General features: G+C 36.1%; 1 protein-coding gene across 5 annotated transcripts; it reads left to right on the top strand.

Annotated features, from left to right (window-relative positions):
* Positions 1–2573: 2573 nt before the first annotated feature.
* Positions 2574–15414, top strand: LOC124408031 (mitogen-activated protein kinase kinase kinase 15). Of its 5 annotated transcripts, none has more exons than XM_046884676.1 (24): positions 2575–2687; positions 3211–3327; positions 4432–4655; positions 4782–4976; positions 5644–5813; positions 6475–6643; positions 6749–7048; positions 7154–7407; positions 7496–7655; positions 7772–8125; positions 8235–8496; positions 8574–8711; positions 8804–8970; positions 9568–9663; positions 9745–9884; positions 10060–10215; positions 11339–11431; positions 12151–12263; positions 12390–12559; positions 12647–12911; positions 13511–13838; positions 13964–14117; positions 14375–14451; positions 14513–15413. In XM_046884676.1, exons 2-24 carry the CDS (start codon positions 3291–3293, stop codon positions 14574–14576), a joined length of 4086 nt encoding a protein of 1361 aa, XP_046740632.1. In that variant the 5' UTR covers positions 2575–2687; positions 3211–3290; the 3' UTR covers positions 14577–15413. The 5 variants fall into 5 exon arrangements, with proteins under 5 accessions (XP_046740635.1, XP_046740632.1, XP_046740633.1 ...); XM_046884677.1 differs by having other exon boundaries at positions 2599–2836; XM_046884679.1 differs by lacking the exon at positions 11339–11431 and having other exon boundaries at positions 2574–2687; positions 14513–15414.
* Positions 15415–20867: the final 5453 nt, after the last annotated feature.

Genomic DNA, 20867 nt, shown 5'->3' with positions numbered 1-20867 from the left:
TGACAGATGTTAAGTCGGCATTGTCAATCAAAGTACCTCTTTCTGTGCTGATACTGAATCAGGAGCATATATGAACACAGAAACATTACGCAATATTGGTGAGCAAGTCCTTTTTATTCTGGGATGGGTGAAATCGGCTCAGACGCGCGTCGGATTTCTCTTTATTATTCATAAATTCCTATTCGGTTAAGAGACAAACGTCTTATGCGTAACGTTTACGGTAATTAATACAGTGATATTTCAATACCAATTAACACCGGCTAAGTGCTGTCAAATGTTATGAAAACACTTTTGTCGCACTTTTAAACCGGGCATGCTAGTAGGGTATCATGAAGAACGAACAGCTGCCTTTGCCAGCATTCTGTTTCACGTGCTTTTCAATTTTTCAACATTCATGATCTTCATATCACGTACCATCTATTACAATTTAATGATTTGTGAAATCTTTATTTGTAAATTACTTTCCAGATCCGACGGTGATCGATGATGCATTATAATCGAGCCGTTACGTCAGAATAATTTTGGTTCAACTGTGCTTGCAATACCGTATTCTCTGTCACAAAAATACAACTCCCGTGTTCAATAAATTACAAACCCATGAACAAGTCGAGCAAAAACGTGGTTTTATAACGTCTTGCTTTGGTATTTTGTTCTGGGAAAGTTTTTCCTTCAATTTACACGATTCATTTGTTGTAGTTATACCGTAATAATTATTACACAATTTAAATAAATATTAGATCGAAACGAATCGTGAAGAACTGCAAAATATGCGCATTCTGTATCACATATACAGTCTATTTTAGCTGACTTTCAAATCTACGTAACTATAAGCTAAAAAATGGAAAAATTATATTAAAAGGGAGATTATAACTGTTGTTGATGGGCACACGTGTTGCGTCTAGTATTATTAGGAATGTGATTAGGTCTGAGAATGATAAATTGAGCGCGCGAACCTGTTAGGAATGTCTTAATGGTTGCACAGCTACGAACCTCGCTATGAGCATCTCTAGGAGCATATTAAAATCCAATAATGAGAGAATCTCGGCGCACACTGACGTAATCGACATCGTTGGAAAATCTTTTACCTCGTTTCATAAATTCCTAGTCTTTGACTGGACAAAAGTCTTCCTGTTCAGGCAAATATCGACCAGTTCAACATTCTTTAGGCGAATAGACGCGAAGGAATTAATAGGATATCAGAAACTAAACAGTTTTGCGCGTGGATCCAACTAGTTCTGAATCATGAAGTCCTATTCCGAACTAATGAAATAATGTATCAAAACCGATTATGATTTTAGGGGTATTATTACTTTTTGTTGGACAAGGTTCTCGTGGTATATTTTTCTTTTTCATTTTGTAATTGCATGCAAACTTTCTTTGGGATGGATAAAGTTTATCAGCTACCAGGGGAATATAAATAATATTGGGTATATTCTACTCTGAATAAAATTCATGCGTTGTTTAATTAATTATGACTAAATAGATTATAATTCCCTGATAAAATACACGACAAAAATCTTCACCTAACTCATTTTTAGCAATAATTTTCGTTGTTTCATTCCGTTAATGCCCCTTTTTTCATTGAGCTTGTAGTGTACTTTCAAAAAATTTCATAATCCTCTCGCATCTTACAATTAATTGTAAGTGTCAAGTGCTACGTTTGTCGCTTCGGAAGGTGAGAAAATTGTACCAGGAGCGAATAGGAAGCTAATAGCTTACTGCACTCGACTTGAACATGTTTTATTTTGCACAGTAAAACTATGCGTCTGTTAGATGAAAAAAAAAAATCCATACATAATAAGAAAATTGCACTGCGCCATGTTCTCCGCTAATTTTATTGTATTATGTGCGAGCTCATCAAACTTGCCCGCTTTACGTTTCCTAATTGTGCAGAGGAGATATATTGCATGTATGTACGTATAGTAATGTTCATCAATAGGTTCCTAATAGTGGCTTACTAATTTTTTTGGTATCAAAACTGGAAAGAGTTTCGTTTCTAAGCAAATTTTATATGCCAATGACTAAGTTTTTTCGACCAAGCATTAAACTAGTCTCTTTTTCGTTTTCAATGCAAATATTAATCCATTCATTGCTAAATTCTTGATTTACATTATATTTGCACCAATAATTACTGTAAGGGGCGATTAAATGTTTTCCCAATTAGGTTTTTATTCAATCTTGTTAAAAATCAATATTTCACCGAAAACGCCCAAACGAAGAGTATAATCTATTATAATATACCTCACAGTCAGTATAGGTATACATATGTTTTGAAATCTACAGAAATACTTATATGTTTCGAATATATAAAAGGTCGGTGTTATAATTTGATAAATAATAAAAACCTATTACTACTCCACCGAAGTTGAACGTTGTTTGGATAATACAATCCAGCCAACAAGTTGAATACATCTATTTTAGCGACGAGATGGGTCTCTGGGGAAGTCTATGCTCTGGGGTTTAAATCGAGGAGTACGTGCGCATCGTGAATGCTCAGTTTGAGAGATACCATCTTTACCGACGGAGCTGGTTAAGTCTGAATATAGCGCCAGCGACAAGTATTGAAGCGCACTACGTAGTTAACCAAGTTTGCGTGATCCGGACTCTCGGAGAGCCGCTCTCGAGCAGCAGTTGAGCCTGCTTCTAGGAGAAATGGTCGGTGATTTCTGTCCCGTGCACCGTAAATGGTATTTAATTGAATTCAATTGATCGTCGTATCGTTTTACGTTATTAAACATGGTGCGACTAGCTTTTGTGTATGAAGGCGCGTATGGCCGATGTTTAAAACGCGTGGTGCGAGGCTAGAATGAGACGAAGTGAAGTAAAACAAAATAGTGTACATACATACATACACACATATATATATATATATATATACCCAGCTTGGTTGAAAAAAATTGTGTTTCTAAAATATCCTAACCTTCATTCAGTTATTCTACTACGGTGATAAAACATAGCTGGTATTAGTTGCTACGATCCTGGTCGGGAATATTATTTATCTCTGACAACCGGTCGACGATAACAACTTTATGATTGTAACCAATTTAGTTACATTCTTCATTCTATCCTAATCGACGCCTCGTATAGCAGTTGTTTAAATAGTCGGTTTTGATGAGGGACGGCGATAATATGTTTGATCAAAGTTTTACATAATGGTCACTCTACTACTATACATATCTCATTATTCTTTCATGTCGTTCCGTGTTACAGTTTTGTTAACGGAGTTGTCACACAACAAGTACACCAAGTGTGCCAATAATCTTTATTGAGGAAAACCGACACTCTATAAAATGCCATCAACTTGTGGAGACGTTATTGAAATTCCTGGTAAGTCTGAAGATATTTATATCCTCATTGTTACGTTATTTATATATATATACATACATACATATATATATATATATATATATATATATATATATATATATATATATGCATATTATTACCCTGTGTAGCAATCGCTAACTAATAACGTGGAATTGCGGGTTAGATAGCGGTGAATAATTATTGAAAAAACAATTTTATCAGAACACATCTTTGTCCGCGCTTTAAAGAAATCCATTTTTTCTCATGAAAGTCTGAAGTAAGTAATACGATCAATATCACACAAAATTACAATTTAATTTTTTACAACGCAATCGATTATTTTGTCTGTTAAGGCAATTCGCTATCAGTGGCAGTTGACCATTTGCAGTTAAATACAGATTCAATCACACTATAGTTCTAGAGTTCAATTTAGTTTACTGATTGTCAGCCACGATAATAGTTTTGTACGGAAATTGACGAATTATCATTTCCCTGAAAATGGATGGATATTAATAGGTTTTAAGTTAATTGTTTCTCTGACATAAAAAATAGGCTCTATTGTAGAATATTGATGACTCTAATCATTACAATGAAACCGACGATTAACTTGAAAACTGAAAGTAATGCAGTGATTTCACTGTAATATTGTATTTTACTCGTTTTCAAAAAATTTCATCACTTCCTTATGATGAATAAATTGTTAAATTTAGCTTCAGAAAAACTGAACCTTATTTTATTTTTTTTCCCTAAGATATACTGAATTCCCCAGTTGTTAACTATTATGTGCTGTTTTACATTTTTATTACATAAAAGAAAGTAACAAACCGTTTGAATAGACTTATTACATCAATGATGAATAATTCTCAGGATGATTTATACCAGTTTTAGTTTCACTATACTTTCAAGTAAACCCACACGTACAATTCGTGGTACTCACACAACTTTTTATATGTTTACAGGGATCTTGCGATTAGTAGGAAAAAAATCTTTACTTACTTATCCATAATATCGCTATACTCACATAATAGTTTTATATATTTTTTACCGCATTCTTTTTTTCGAATTTACTTATGCGAGCGAGCTGTCAATCATTAATTTTCATTGCACTTTTTTCAATCGTTGTAGGTATAGTAGGGCAACACAGCATTGTTGATGCTATCTTGAGCACAGACAGTGTCGGCACGCACAGTGACGTATCTGGCCACACTACAATACCTGGAAGACCCAGAATGGACGTCGCATGTGTTTTAGATTTGCAACAACCCCAGTACCTCTCTCACCGCAAAAAAGCCCTAGAAGAAGTTAGACAAGCGTGTAGTTTGGTCAACGCCAACATGCATCACATACAGGTAATCGATTATGGATAGATTCAACTTTTTATTTTTTAAATGATAGGAATTTTTTTCCATTCAATTTGGCAAATGAAAGAACGAATTTCTGATGATAATAATGTTCACAATTTTTCTCTCTCACAGTTTGAAAAGCTTGATTTTGGCGAAGCCAATGTTTTGGATACCTTCTACAACGCAGATGTGGTTGTCGTGGACTTGAGCATTCAGCTGCAACAATCGGCCTTATTTTATCACTTGGGTGTGAGAGAAAGTTTTGGTATGAAAGAAAACATTCTGTTGCATAACGACATGGATACCGAAGCCACAATTAGACTAAAGGTAGGTAACTACTACTAATTTGCTAAACGTACTTATCGAAACTCATAGGATTAGGTACTTTCCGCAATTTTCAAACGTGAGTTCTTAATAAGTTTAAAAAAATTGCAAAAACTCATGTTTTGTGGCAATAATAACCTTGGCAATTAATTAGCAAATAATTAATTCTTAGCATTTATCTGTGGCTGGTAACATTTTCTGGAATTTTATATGATGAAGTAAATGCAGCTATTATTAGCATCAACTGTTATGGAATAATAATAATAATGATAACACTAAACGGAATACGCTGTGCTTATTGTCTTTTTATATGTCGTGCGTGGGAAGTGGTGTTAGAAATAATGCATACACAGACCTTGGCTACTCATTATGACTGATATAGACTCACGAGTAATGGTCTCAATTAAAGGGTGTTATTAATAGTCACCTTAGCATGCAACTGGCTTACTGCGTCCAGCTGTTCATAAGCTTTGATTTCATTTTCTTTAATTCAATTTTTCTTTACAAACAAAATTTGATCAATAATCGTAATGATTGTTGTAGGTCCTGGTGACAAGACGCGATAAATTAACAACAGCTGCAAAATCGAATGACTAATTAATCCTAGAGACCTGAATCATTCTTACTTCTGTACAATGGTTTTTCATACATGACTACTTGTTATTTTCAGTTGTCCTGTGGCAGCTATACGTTTGTAACTTATCGGGTAGTGGAATGTGGGTCCTGTGTGGCTACTAGCCCAGCAGCGAGCAGGGTGACCGGAGAAGAGGTGATAGACCCAAAACAACATTTAATGCTTAAACTGAAGAGACTCTTTCAGGATGTTGAAGTACAATCAAAGTGAGTATGAGCTGAGAAGAAAAACCCTTGATTTAATTTCAAATCATTTGGTATTAATAGAGCTTTCAATAAGTTGCAAATCTTGTAAATTTCACAATTCTTTTCTGATGTTCGTTCCACTGCGACGCAGGTCGACTGTAATGAGCAGTTAACAGGTAAAATTGTAGATATTTTACTGTTAGTTATAATGTTAAGAAGTACATTTTTTTTTCTCTAACTATCAAGTAACCAGGAATAGTTTTTTATTGTCTGCTTGATATTGTTAGATTTAGTATTTGTAATATGATATCGTAGCAAGGCAAACAAAATGATCCTACTTTCCTTTATCTTATCTATATCAGTGCAATGAATTTCTGCAACTATCTATTGCAGTAAGTGTTCATCGTTCATTGAAGACAGTTGATTGCAAAGAAATTACACAATACATTGTTTTAAAGTTGAATTTGTAGTGTTGGTTTCTTACTGTTCCGTTTTTCGTTTCTTCCTTTTTTGCAACATCATTTCGAGAATACTCGCATTACAGTAGTTATAGAGTTTCATAAACTTAACTACGTTGAAAAACAACTTATTGACTGGGCAATAGCATGTTATACATATAGCAGATGATAATTGCATTAAAACTCTCAACTACTATCTTGTAGCAACCCTTCAATATTTCCAGAGCCCATATGAAGGAAAAGTTTCTGGCAGACTTGCGCAATGCGCGTGAAACGTATTCGGGGGCTGAGCTTTCCAGGGTTTTAAATAACATGAGAAAACGACTGGACGATCCGAATGTTTTATCGGGCGAAGTCGTGCTCAATGTCTTAATTTCTTACAGAGAAATACAGGTATGCCGTTTTCAAAATGGCTCATTATTTTTTCGATCTATATTTCAGTAATCCATAGTAATTTAGCATTATTTATTACATTTTACGATTTACTCATTGTTTCAGGACTATGACGCAATGGTGCAGCTTGTTGATGATTTGCGGACAGTACCCACCCATAAAAATTCTATAAATACTCCAACCATACGTTTTTTATACGCTTTCGCTCTTAATCGAAGGAATAAGGAAGGGGACAGAGAAAAAGCATTGAAAGTTATCGAAAAAGCTTTAGAAAAAAAAGAGAATCACGTACCAGACATGGTGTGCCTTTGTGGACGAATTTACAAGGACAAATTTGTCGAAAGCAGACACATGGATCAAGAAAGTCTGAAAAATGCAATCCGCTGGTATAGAAAAGGCTTTGAGGTAAAGACCAATAATTCACTAATTACTTTTCAACAGCAATTCATTATTACAGTCTTAAGTGATTGTATAATTCATTGTATGGTAATATTTTAAATTACTTTCAAGGTACAACCAAATGAATACGCTGGTATTAATCTGGCCACTCTTCTGGTAATAGCTGGAAATGAATTTTCCAAAAGTGAAGAGTTACAGCACATTGGAATGGTGCTGAATAACTTGATTGGTAAAAAGGGAAGCCTGTCCAGTCTGAAAGACTACTGGGATGTTGCAACGTTTTTCGAAATCAGTGTGCTTGCTGAGGATTATTCCAAGGCTATACAAGCAGCTGAATGTATGTTCAAATTAAAACCCCCCAATTGGTATGTTTGCATTGTAATTTTCCGCTTGCAAGGCACACAATATAGCACCAATTATGCGTTGTACGAATATGTTTATTTTCGATGTTAGGTACTTGAAGTCAACCATAGGTAACATATCACTTATAGACAGATTTCGTAAAAAGAACTTGGAAGTTGAGGCTTCGCCTGAAGAGCAAGTTTTTGGATTCTGGATCGAATACTTCGATGAAGCGACAAAATCTGAAGTTGGGGATAGTATACGTTTCCCGGTGAGTTCATTAACAGTTCTGAATATATTTTATACATTTTGTACATTAATACTATAGTAGCCGACCGTTTTATTACTAATGTATGGACTTGCAACTAATGAAGTATTTTTGGACAGTTACTAGTATTGGAACCGACAAAAATTCTAATGCCAAGTTACGTGAATATAAATCTTGGCGCTGAAGAAAAGTCAATACAAATATGGAACTTGTGCTTAGATAAATTAAAAGACAACTGTAAACAAGTACATGAGTGGCTATTCACCGCAAACATGATTCGCAGTGTTAGTTTGTATAAACGAGACGAACGCTGTCTATTCTTATATGTACATCAGAATTCTGATGACTTTCAAATGTATCTACCATCCGTCCAATGTAGACAACGATTTTACGACTTAATCCTGGAAATGACGAGAGACCAGGAAGGCATGGTCACAGACTTAGATGCATACCTGACCAATGATCAGATGAAGGTTTGATTTGCTTATGTTATATAATTCCATAGTTGGAATTTTACTGAAATTATGATTGATTCGTGATATTGAAGCAATGAAATACAATTTCGGTTTACGAAATTTTCAGTTTGAATACGAATTAGATGATCAGAACAAACGTACGATCCTTGGAAAAGGTACGTATGGTGTTGTATATGCAGCTCGTGATTTGAACACGCAAGTGAGAATAGCGGTGAAAGAAATACCAGAAAGAAACCTTGGCGACGTACAACCTTTGCACGAAGAAATCAAATTGCACAGTCAACTCAGACACCGAAACATCGTTCAGTACTTGGGATCTGTAAGTGAGGATGGTTTCTTCAAAATTTTCATGGAACAAGTTCCTGGAGGTAAGGTTTGACGAATGATTATTCCATTAGTTTCTTCGAAATTTATTTTTTCTTATTTTAGATTTCTTGGATTTCAGGTAGTTTATCGGCGCTGCTTCGATCGAAATGGGGCCCTTTAAAGGAAAATGAATCTACCATATCTTTTTATACAAAACAAATTTTAGAAGGACTTAAATACCTGCATGATCAGAAAATTGTTCATCGCGATATTAAAGGTATTCAAGTATTGATACAATAGGCGTATAAACTTATTGCCCACTCCAATGTTTTATCTCGTATGTTGTTGTAACTCTATTTAAAAATACAGGTGATAATGTATTGGTTAACACGTATAGTGGAGTGGTTAAGATTTCTGACTTTGGTACATCGAAGCGACTAGCTGGTCTGTGTCCAAGTACGGAAACATTCACTGGAACATTACAATATATGGCACCAGAAGTCATAGACAAAGGTCAACGTGGTTACGGAGCTCCTGTAAGTTTTCCCTTTAAGTTTTTATATCAATAAAATAATATCCTGCACTGTATTTAATAGTGTATTGCGTTACTTTGCAGACAGTAGTAATCTTGTCACGTTGCAAATATTTTCTAGCTGACTCGTCCAAAACGGTCTTATTACAAGGCATTGCATTCTGTAGATAGTCAGTTGTGAGAATAGTTCACAGTATTGTGGAAGAGTTGCTAAGGAAACGCATAATATTTGCTGTATTCCAAATAATTCTATTCACTCAATAGTTTTACAGTAAATATTTCTCATTTTTATATTTGGAACTGCTTCCCTCGTTTGTACACATCAACGGTAATGTTTGTAATACTTAATTTGATTCACCAACCTGTGAAGTAGTAATTCCAAATATAAACAGTTCTTTGACATTTACAGATATTCTCACCTGATCAGATAAACTTTTTTTTTCTTATTGTTATAATTTTCATTTGCCAAATAATATTAAATTTAAATACTAAAACTTGAAACTGCTACAAAATGTAATGCACTCTTTGACTTTCTGTAGTACATGTTTAGTTGAAATGCGATTTTGTTTATTAATTATATATTGCTTGTGTTTATTTGCAGGCTGACATTTGGTCATTAGGTTGTACAATTGTTGAAATGGCTACTGGTAAACCTCCTTTTATAGAGTTGGGTTCACCACAGGCTGCTGTTTTCAAGGTAAATGTGGACTCTGTTTTAAACCTTGAACAGTAAAGAGCATAAAATTATTTATTTTTTTTAATGGAATTTTCTTCAAAGGTGGGATTTTATAAAATACATCCTGAAATACCCTCGGAATTATCGGAAAGAGCAAAGAGCTTCATTTTACGGTGTTTTGAGCCAAATCCTGATACCAGAGCGACAGCTGCTAAACTATTAGATGATCCTTTTCTTACAGAGTAAGTTTGTTTTTGTAAGTTATGAGTTTCGGTAATTCTAATTACCAAGCCTCTCGATCTGTGGAAATGAAAACTAATGAAGTATGTGAAATAATAAACTGACAATTCAAATTGATTTTACAGTAAAAGAGGAGTTATCTAACCAATTCAATATGACCTCGTTTTCTCGTTTTAGAAAAAAGAAGAGTACGAGATTACCTGCACCACCAGATTTCAGCAGAAGTATATCTGTACCAGCGGAAAGACTTGAGCGACTGGGAAAATTTGACAAGACAAACAATAACCACATCGTCACAACACCACCAATCCAGTCTTCTCATTCTGATGATACGTAAGTTTTGTTGAACTTTATAATAACTATTACATTGTTCACAGTTGCTAACAGCTAATCACTATTCATTATCTCATGAATATGTTATAATCGTTTTGTTCCAATTGTGTTGTATTGTCTTCGAATGGTGCTTAAGGCTTGCAAGAAACTCGTGTCCAGTTTTGTGTGCGTTGACCACATTAAGAGACATAAAATGAATGCGATAAAAGTTAACAATTTTTTTTGCTCCTAATATCAATTTATTTAATTTATATTAAATAAAAGAAATTGTAACTGAAATTCGATGCTACGTTGATCTGTAAAAGTTAAAGAAATTTAAAGAAAATACACATACAATATTTACAAATTTACAAGAATCTTTGAATCTCTACAAGGTAAAATTGCGGTAATCACATGGTGGTGAGACTTCGTGTGATAAATATTATGACGCCAAGAATATGTTCTTTTGTAAATGAACAGTCTCCTTGTATGGTTAGCGATAAACAAATCTTCAACTTTATCTATGTCAGGATATGTGTGGCAGGAAGAGAGTCAGCATGTAGATTAGATCTGCACTCCTTGACATGCTGGACCCATTGTAGTCAGTTGCCAGGCGTCAAAACTATCACAATCGGGCAAATAACTTCTCTCAGTTTCTTTTCACTTACTTGGGGATAGTACATTCTGAGTACTATTATTGTGTCACTTGCAAGTTAACGCATTTGAGTTCAAATTTAATATGTGTTGTTGTGAAATGAACACGAACCAAATAAATATGAAGATGATTATGACACTTTATCCCACCGTGGACAACGAAAATTGGAGTTTCAGATACAGATGGTACTTGATTTATTTGAATTTGATAATATTTGCACCACAGCCACGTTTGCAATAAGATGTTACCAAAGAATTTTTCATTGAATAAAACACCGTGTCCTGAGTAATTAGAACCTACCATAATGTTTATTTTATAACAGAAACTGGTATCAAAAAAGACACCTTGTTTAGTTATTTTTATTCTATCAAATATAATTTTATCCTTTTATTAGCTATTATATTATTACAAATAACAGAGTTTATCACATTGAAACAAAGTTATCGCGTTTGTATTAGAATTTATAACAATTTTAAGTGTGATCTGTAGCGGAGGGCTGACAAAATCAAGCCCATTGAGGGAACGCAGTCCGGCTCATCTTCTCTCTCCCATCAGCATGCCTACTGCGCTTTGTTTCAACAGGTACGGTATTCAGATCAAAATGAATGATGAATTTATGTAAAAACAGAATTCGAGGCAAAAAAAAAAAACTTTAGCATCATTAACCATTATCCGAATCATTAAATTCTTTTACAATACAATATAAATTCTGTGATTATACTGAACTTCAGTTTTAATTGATATGTTAAAATTAGCTATCAATTTATTCAAAACCAGTTTACTGCAGAAATATATACATGTTTCGATATCCATTGATGTCAATGAAGATTTTACAGCAAAATTAATCCCGACATGGCCTATTGAAAGGAAAATCAATTTCTGAATGCAAACAGATCAATTACTAACTTTTCATATTTATCAAGTAGATCTTCTGGTTTTTAGATACACTGTGGAAGTAAAGTGTAACGCCTTTACGATGTAATTAGGATATTTGCAATTACAAATAACAATTAACATGTAATAATTTTTTCTTTAATTACGGCAAAAATTATATAGGCTACATAATTTTTTTTGCATTATATGTAGCTCTATGTGCTTTTATTAATTCAATACATATATTGCTTTCATCCTATTACTTATTACTCGTAATGCGATATTAAACAAAAATGTGTCAAGTCTGCTGAAAGTTTTGGAAAATGGTTTGCAGTTATTTCCTATCATAAATTACAATAAATAAACTGAACACATATCCTTACACATAATTGAGAAATTAAAAGTTATTTTTTATGTTTTAATCTCAGCACAATTGGAAGCACACCATCAATAGAGGCCAGCGAATCGGACACTGCAGGGCCTACAATGACTAGGAGAAGCTCCTCTGGTGGATTATTGTCACCCGAAGTAGAATTGTCTGGTAAGTGTAAACATTTGAATTAATCGTGATCTGGAATCGATGTGTATGTAATTTTAGTAATTACTAAAGTACAATGTTTGCCATTTAGAACACTTAAGAAATTCATATCATTTTTTCACTCTTCAGGACAGCCAGGTAATAAAGTTGGCGAGGAACAGGAGGGCTTTTATTTATTGAAGAAAGATAGTCAACGTCGAATGACACTCACTAGAGTATTGAGTCAGGATGAAGCTAAAATATGCCAAGTATGGCTAAGGAGTATACATCAAGATGTTGGCCAAGCTGTTCTGCACATGGTAAGTTAGATTTATTTCATTGAAATGAATTATACAGGCAAAAGACAAAATCGGAACACTGAAATGATTCGGGCAACTTTGTTTCAGAAACATTTGGAACTCCTGATGCGTGGTTTGAGGGATTATATCTCTGAACCGAACCAAGATTTTCTCATGTCCACAATTCGAACACTGAAGGAAGAATTAGACTTTGATTCAACTGCGATAAATCAACTGTATTCGGCAATATACCTATTTCAAACAGCTGTAAACGAGGTTTTGAGACTGCATAGTATAAAACCACATTGGATGTTCGCTTTGGATAATCTAGTCAGGAATGCTGTTCAAGCTGCTATTACTGTATTATCTCCAGGTAAATTTCATTCGTACTGTAATTCAGTTATATTCAACTCGTGACAAGAGAAGTCGGTTTAACCCTCTTCTTTGAATCATCTAATATGATCAATCGTTGATGGATGAGAAGATTCAAAGTATTTATAATTTATTATCTTGATGTAGCCGAGATTCCACACCGCTTTATTTTTATCACATTTTATGTAAACATCATAATATTTAGCAAGTGTTGTCAAGCCTAGCTTAGCTAAAAGCATCTTTGAGAATATACCTATATATGACTACACACAAACGTAATATGTGCTGCGTACTGGTATATTAGCATGTCAACTCTAAAAATATCGGTTGTGAAATTCATCGTAATTACCAGATTGATCTCCACATAATCTCACTCCTCAGGCAGCAGCCTTACGATACTGTATTAAGTCTGTCTTACACTATAATCTATTCAAATAGAGTTATAAAACATAAATTGCTATGAATAAAAAATATGAACCCGGTATAATCGATACCTTTCGTAGTTATTTTTCTTCTTGTGCTACTTATTTTAATTATAATTACAATCATTTCTAACACACAATAACCTTTTTGAACTTCGTTTTATTTCAACTCCTTTAGAGCTTGGCGCCAATCTGCTTGGCCATGATCGAGGCCAATCGGGTACTGATGGTCCGGAAGAAGGATCAACATCTGGTGTGTCGACAGTCAACTCTGTGAAATCCCACAAATCTAGTGATTCTGTGGACAATAAATATTGGCGAGAATATCAGGATCAAATGGGAGCGTTAAAGACTGAAAACATGAAACTTCTTCAAGAACTCTTGGAAAGTCAAAAAGTTTATCAAGCTATGTTGCAGCAGGTAATAGGAGATCAAAAAATACAAATGGGAGCTCTATCACAGCTGTGCGAATCAATTAATAGGAGAGCTGTAAGACAAGAGTCGGGGTGAGTGTTACTGGATTTTCTGATGCATGATTCTAAGGGGTACATAAAAATTGATTTGCTTGCAAACTTTGGCAGTCGATAATCTATTTGAGTAATAAATACGAAAATTATTATTCATTTCACAGATACAATTCCACGATTTCTGGTGGGGAACCTGTGTCTCCTATTCCAGGATTTTTACCCCAAATCAGTGTCACCGACCACAATGCTACCCCGGCTGATACCAGGCTTACGGAATGGCTACAAGGTCTGGGAGTAGATGCGTCTTCCATAGATAGGGTATGTTCGGTCCTACTACGTAATTTCGAAAAAAGTTTTGAAGTCTGTCTGTGTGATAACTGGGTAATAGTTTTATTATTCTCAGTATCGATTTAAACATGTAGAATAAACTGTCAATTTCATTGAGTTACCTAGTTGAGAAAGATTATTCCATTGTTCGTTAGCAATTGAAGAAACCTTAAATCATTTGTTGAAGTAACGGAAATTGAATTTTCTCAACAATTTAATGTGATTGGTAAAAATAAATGGTTTTACAGTTTCTATATGAAGAATACACACTGGAAGATATTCTTTTCCACGTTAGTCGAGAAGATCTTCGCAGGCTGAACTTAAGGTGAGTTAAGAAACACCATAATCGTTATGTTACTGAGTTGTTAATATTACTGTTCAAACAGGGGAGGTATCGAGCTGAGGATATGGAAGGCCGTATTGCAACATCGAAAGGACAACGAAATTTGAAATCGAACATATCAAAGTATAAAGTATATGTTGAAAATTCCTGTGGACGAGCTGCAAAACTGTCAATGATGGTTTATTACTTTTGAACCGTACGAACGAACTTTGCATGTAATCAAACCAACTGTTGTTACATAGAGATTACTAATTTGTAAAATGTTGAGCTATCTACAATCTGACATTGTTAATTGAGCAGGAATGTTACGCGCTGATTTATTGATTATTCTACGTGATGTTATATCTTCAAATAATATTTCATCAAATGAAGGCATATAAAGAAGTCCGTTTACCTGTTGCAAAAAGTATCCTAACAAAACGGAACCTTTATATGCATGCGATATATAGAGCAGGCGCAATATGATCGAGTGAAGAATTGAAATCAATAAATATCATAGGTTATATATTAATTAACAAAGTTTTTGTAAATATTAACTCAGTACCACTGACTGACTTATCATGCGTGAGAAGTCGTGGTTTTTACATACGTAAAAATACAAGCGTGCGTATATCTTCTGATTGCTCGAATCACAGTGACTATATGAACTGTCTACCATCATTGTATTCAAGATTATACAACAATATTTAAGTTTTCGCTGTATTCGAGGTAGCTTATCTTTGCATATGTTCTTGTTTACTCTAATTAATTGTTGACAAGCTTCGTGCCCACCTGTGTTTGATTTTTTAATCCATCTCACGTCTAACATTAGTCATTATTCATACAGTCACTGAAATGAAACAATTACACTTTGTATTATAAATATCAATTTTAAATTAATTATATCTGCATTCTTGCATATTTAAAAAGTTGAAGCGGAATTGAAATATCCTGTCATTTTTGTATCAAGTTCTTGCTAGAGATAATCTATGGTATTGATATTCCATTCGTTCCTGGAGGAAATGAAATCATTGAAAACTGATTCAAATTCGAATTTTTGATGGTGATAAGGGCGAAATAAATGAGTAGCTATTTTCTTCGGTAGAGTATTTTCGAAGCAGGACTTACCTTTTCTATTGGATGTTTGGCGTAAGTGTTGGGGAATGTATTTTGAACTCTTATTGCTGATTTCGTGTTTTGAGAATTTATAAATAACTGTAGTTTATACGAACTGCCTCGCAAACAACTGAAAATAGCTTTGTCTTCCATAGGTAGCTGAACAAACGTTATTCAAAACACGGAGTGAAGTATTGTTCAGGATGACAAATTGATGTTGACTATAAAAGTGTATTGTAAACTCGCATTTTTAATATTCTGCTGCCCACACGACCTTCTACTGTGAATATCTGTTATCCAAAATAATGAAAGCTTGTTGAAAATAAAATGAAAATATGGACTTGATATTGTTATTTGTATGGTAATATCGATTGCGTAATTGAGTAACAGTGTAAGCCCCCGCGCATTTCTTCGTTTAAAATTGAAGAATATACCGGTTCACTTGGAGATCCGAACGGTTCGTTGAATACAAGAAATATTACAAGTAATACTTGGGATATGTATTTTTAAAAAAAGATTCGACAGCGCACAGTTTCAAGCTGCGAAAATAGCCGATCAAAAATTACAGTCAAAAAACGAAGGACGTATTTTCTCAATTTTTCTGCTGCTGGTCGCACGCTTTTTTTCTTGTGTTTTCTGAGTTCCTGGGCGTCGAATTAGTCTAAAAAGCGTCATACGGATCGATTCCCAGACAAAAGATTTTTCGGCCAAAAAAAATCCAAGGCTAACCCCTTTGCATTTTTGGCGAAAATGTCGACGACTTTGAAAAGTGCTGCAATTAATTCTTTAGGGTACTATTCCGACGTGATTTTGCGAGAGGAATCGATTAATCGCAGTCCCGATACGCTGCGAGCAACACCTGCAAAGTTACAGCCGAAAAACTGCAGATTTTCATCGTCATTTCTCTGCTGCTGGTCCTAGGCTATTTTTCATGTGTTTTCTGAGTTCCTGGGCGTCGAATTAGTCTAAAAAGCGTCATACGGATCGATTCCCAGACAAAAGATTTTTCGGCCAAAAAAAATCCAAGGCTAACCCCTTTGCATTTTTGGCGAAAATTTCGACGACTTTGAAAAGTGCTGCAATTAATTCTTTAGGGTACTATTCCGACGTGATTTTGCGAGAGGAATCGATTATTCGCAGTCCCGATACGCTGCGAGCAACACCTGCAAAGTTACAGCCGAAAAACTGCAGATTTTCATCGTCATTTCTCTGCTGCTGGTCCTAGGCTATTTTTCATGTGTTTTCTGAGTTCCTGGGCGTCGAATTAGTCTAAAAAGCGTCATACGGATCGATTCCCAGACAAAAGATTTTTCGGCCAAAAAAAATCCAAGGCTAACCCCTTTGCATTTTTGGCAAAAATTTCGACGACTTTGAAAAGTGCTGCAATTAATTCTTTAGGGTACTATTCCGACGTGATTTTGCGAGAGGAATCGATTATTCGCAGTCCCGATACGCTGCGAGCAACACCTGCAAAGTTACAGCCGAAAAACTGCAGATTTTCATCGTCATTTCTCTGCTGCTGGTCCTAGGCTATTTTTCATGTGTTTTCTGAGTTCCTGGGCGTCGAATTAGTCTAAAAAGCGTCATACGGATCGATTCCCAGACAAAAGATTTTTCGGCCAAAAAAAATCCAAGGCTAACCCCTTTGCATTTTTGGCGAAAATTTCGACGACTTTGAAAAGTGCTGCAATTAATTCTTTAGGGTACTATTCCGACGTGATTTTGCGAGAGGAATCGATTATTCGCAGTCCCGATACGCTGCGAGCAACACCTGCAAAGTTACAGCCGAAAAACTGCAGATTTTCATCGTCATTTCTCTGCTGCTGGTCCTAGGCTATTTTTCATGTGTTTTCTGAGTTCCTGGGCGTCGAATTAGTCTAAAAAGCGTCATACGGATCGATTCCCAGACAAAAGATTTTTCGGCCAAAAAAAATCCAAGGCTAACCCCTTTGCATTTTTGGCGAAAATTTCGACGACTTTGAAAAGTGCTGCAATTAATTCTTTAGGGTACTATTCCGACGTGATTTTGCGAGAGGAATCGATTAATCGCAGTCCCGATACGCTGCGAGCAACACCTGCAAAGTTACAGCCGAAAAACTGCAGATTTTCATCGTCATTTCTCTGCTGCTGGTCCTAGGCTATTTTTCATGTGTTTTCTGAGTTCCTGGGCGTCGAATTAGTCTAAAAAGCGTCATACGGATCGATTCCCAGACAAAAGATTTTTCAGCCAAAAAAAATCCAAGGCTAACCCCTTTGCATTTTTGGCGAAAATTTCGACGACTTTGAAAAGTGCTGCAATTAATTCTTTAGGGTACTATTCCGACGTGATTTTGCGAGAGGAATCGATTAATCGCAGTCCCGATACGCTGCGAGCAACACCTGCAAAGTTACAGCCGAAAAACTGCAGATTTTCATCGTCATTTCTCTGCTGCTGGTACTAGGCTATTTTTCATGTGTTTTCTGAGTTCCTGGGCGTCGAATTAGTCTAAAAAGCGTCATACGGATCGATTCCCAGACAAAAGATTTTTCGGCCAAAAAAAATCCAAGGCTAACCCCTTTGCATTTTTGGCGAAAATTTCGACGACTTTGAAAAGTGCTGCAATTAATTCTTTAGGGTACTATTCCGACGTGATTTTGCGAGAGGAATCGATTATTCGCAGTCCCGATACGCTGCGAGCAACACCTGCAAAGTTACAGCCGAAAAACTGCAGATTTTCATCGTCATTTCTCTGCTGCTGGTCCTAGGCTATTTTTCATGTGTTTTCTGAGTTCCTGGGCGTCGAATTAGTCTAAAAAGCGTCATACGGATCGATTCCCAGACAAAAGATTTTTCGGCCAAAAAAAATCCAAGGCTAACCCCTTTGCATTTTTGGCGAAAATTTCGACGACTTTGAAAAGTGCTGCAATTAATTCTTTAGGGTACTATTCCGACGTGATTTTGCGAGAGGAATCGATTATTCGCAGTCCCGATACGCTGCGAGCAACACCTGCAAAGTTACAGCCGAAAAACTGCAGATTTTCATCGTCATTTCTCTGCTGCTGGTCCTAGGCTATTTTTCATGTGTTTTCTGAGTTCCTGGGCGTCGAATTAGTCTAAAAAGCGTCATACGGATCGATTCCCAGACAAAAGATTTTTCGGCCAAAAAAAATCCAAGGCTAACCCCTTTGCATTTTTGGCGAAAATTTCGACGACTTTGAAAAGTGCTGCAATTAATTCTTTAGGGTACTATTCCGACGTGATTTTGCGAGAGGAATCGATTAATCGCAGTCCCGATACGCTGCGAGCAACACCTGCAAAGTTACAGCCGAAAAACTGCAGATTTTCATCGTCATTTCTCTGCTGCTGGTCCTAGGCTATTTTTCATGTGTTTTCTGAGTTCCTGGGCGTCGAATTAGTCTAAAAAGCGTCATACGGATCGATTCCCAGACAAAAGATTTTTCAGCCAAAAAAAATCCAAGGCTAACCCCTTTGCATTTTTGGCGAAAATTTCGACGACTTTGAAAAGTGCTGCAATTAATTCTTTAGGGTACTATTCCGACGTGATTTTGCGAGAGGAATCGATTAATCGCAGTCCCGATACGCTGCGAGCAACACCTGCAAAGTTACAGCCGAAAAACTGCAGATTTTCATCGTCATTTCTCTGCTGCTGGTACTAGGCTATTTTTCATGTGTTTTCTGAGTTCCTGGGCGTCGAATTAGTCTAAAAAGCGTCATACGGATCGATTCCCAGACAAAAGATTTTTCGGCCAAAAAAAATCCAAGGCTAACCCCTTTGCATTTTTGGCGAAAATTTCGACGACTTTGAAAAGTGCTGCAATTAATTCTTTAGGGTACTATTCCGACGTGATTTTGCGAGAGGAATCGATTATTCGCAGTCCCGATACGCTGCGAGCAACACCTGCAAAGTTACAGCCGAAAAACTGCAGATTTTCATCGTCATTTCTCTGCTGCTGGTCCTAGGCTATTTTTCATGTGTTTTCTGAGTTCCTGGGCGTCGAATTAGTCTAAAAAGCGTCATACGGATCGATTCCCAGACAAAAGATTTTTCGGCCAAAAAAAATCCAAGGCTAACCCCTTTGCATTTTTGGCGAAAATTTCGACGACTTTGAAAAGTGCTGCAATTAATTCTTTAGGGTACTATTCCGACGTGATTTTGCGAGAGGAATCGATTATTCGCAGTCCCGATACGCTGCGAGCAACACCTGCAAAGTTACAGCCGAAAAACTGCAGATTTTCATCGTCATTTCTCTGCTGCTGGTCCTAGGCTATTTTTCATGTGTTTTCTGAGTTCCTGGGCGTCGAATTAGTCTAAAAAGCGTCATACGGATCGATTCCCAGACAAAAGATTTTTCGGCCAAAAAAAATCCAAGGCTAACCCCTTTGCATTTTTGGCGAAAATTTCGACGACTTTGAAAAGTGCTGCAATTAATTCTTTAGGGTACTATTCCGACGTGATTTTGCGAGAGGAATCGATTAATCGCAGTCCCGATACGCTGCGAGCAACACCTGCAAAGTTACAGCCGAAAAACTGCAGATTTTCATCGTCATTTCTCTGCTGCTGGTCCTAGGCTATTTTTCATGTGTTTTCTGAGTTCCTGGGCGTCGAATTAGTCTAAAAAGCGTCATACGGATCGATTCCCAGACAAAAGATTTTTCGGCCAAAAAAAATCCAAGGCTAACCCCTTTGCATTTTTGGCGAAAATTTCGACGACATTGAAAAGTGCTGCAATTAATTCTTTAGGGTACTATTCCGACGTGATTTTGCAAGAGGAATCGGTTAATCGCAGTCCCGATACGCTGCGAGCAACACCTGCAAAGTTACAGCCGAAAAACTGCAGATTTTCATCGTCATTTCTCTGCTGCTGGTCCTAGGCTATTTTTCATGTGTTTTCTGAGTTCCTGGGCGTCGAATTAGTCTAAAAAGCGTCATACGGATCGATTCCCAGACAAAAGATTTTTCGGCCAAAAAAAATCCAAGGCTAACCCCTTTGCATTTTTGGCGAAAATTTCGACGACTTTGAAAAGTGCTGCAATTAATTCTTTAGGGTACTATTCCGACGTGATTTTGCGAGAGGAATCGATTAATCGCAGTCCCGATACGCTGCGAGCAACACCTGCAAAGTTACAGCCGAAAAACTGCAGATTTTCATCGTCATTTCTCTGCTGCTGGTCCTAGGCTATTTTTCATGTGTTTTCTGAGTTCCTGGGCGTCGAATTAGTCTAAAAAGCGTCATACGGATCGATTCCCAGACAAAAGATTTTTCGGCCAAAAAAAATCCAAGGCTAACCCCTTTGCATTTTT

Source organism: Diprion similis, chromosome 7, assembly GCF_021155765.1.
Source record: "Diprion similis isolate iyDipSimi1 chromosome 7, iyDipSimi1.1, whole genome shotgun sequence".
Lineage (NCBI taxonomy): Eukaryota > Metazoa > Arthropoda > Insecta > Hymenoptera > Diprionidae > Diprion > Diprion similis.
Note: the sequence above shows the minus strand (reverse complement) of the source record. Positions and strands in the feature narration are given on the sequence as shown.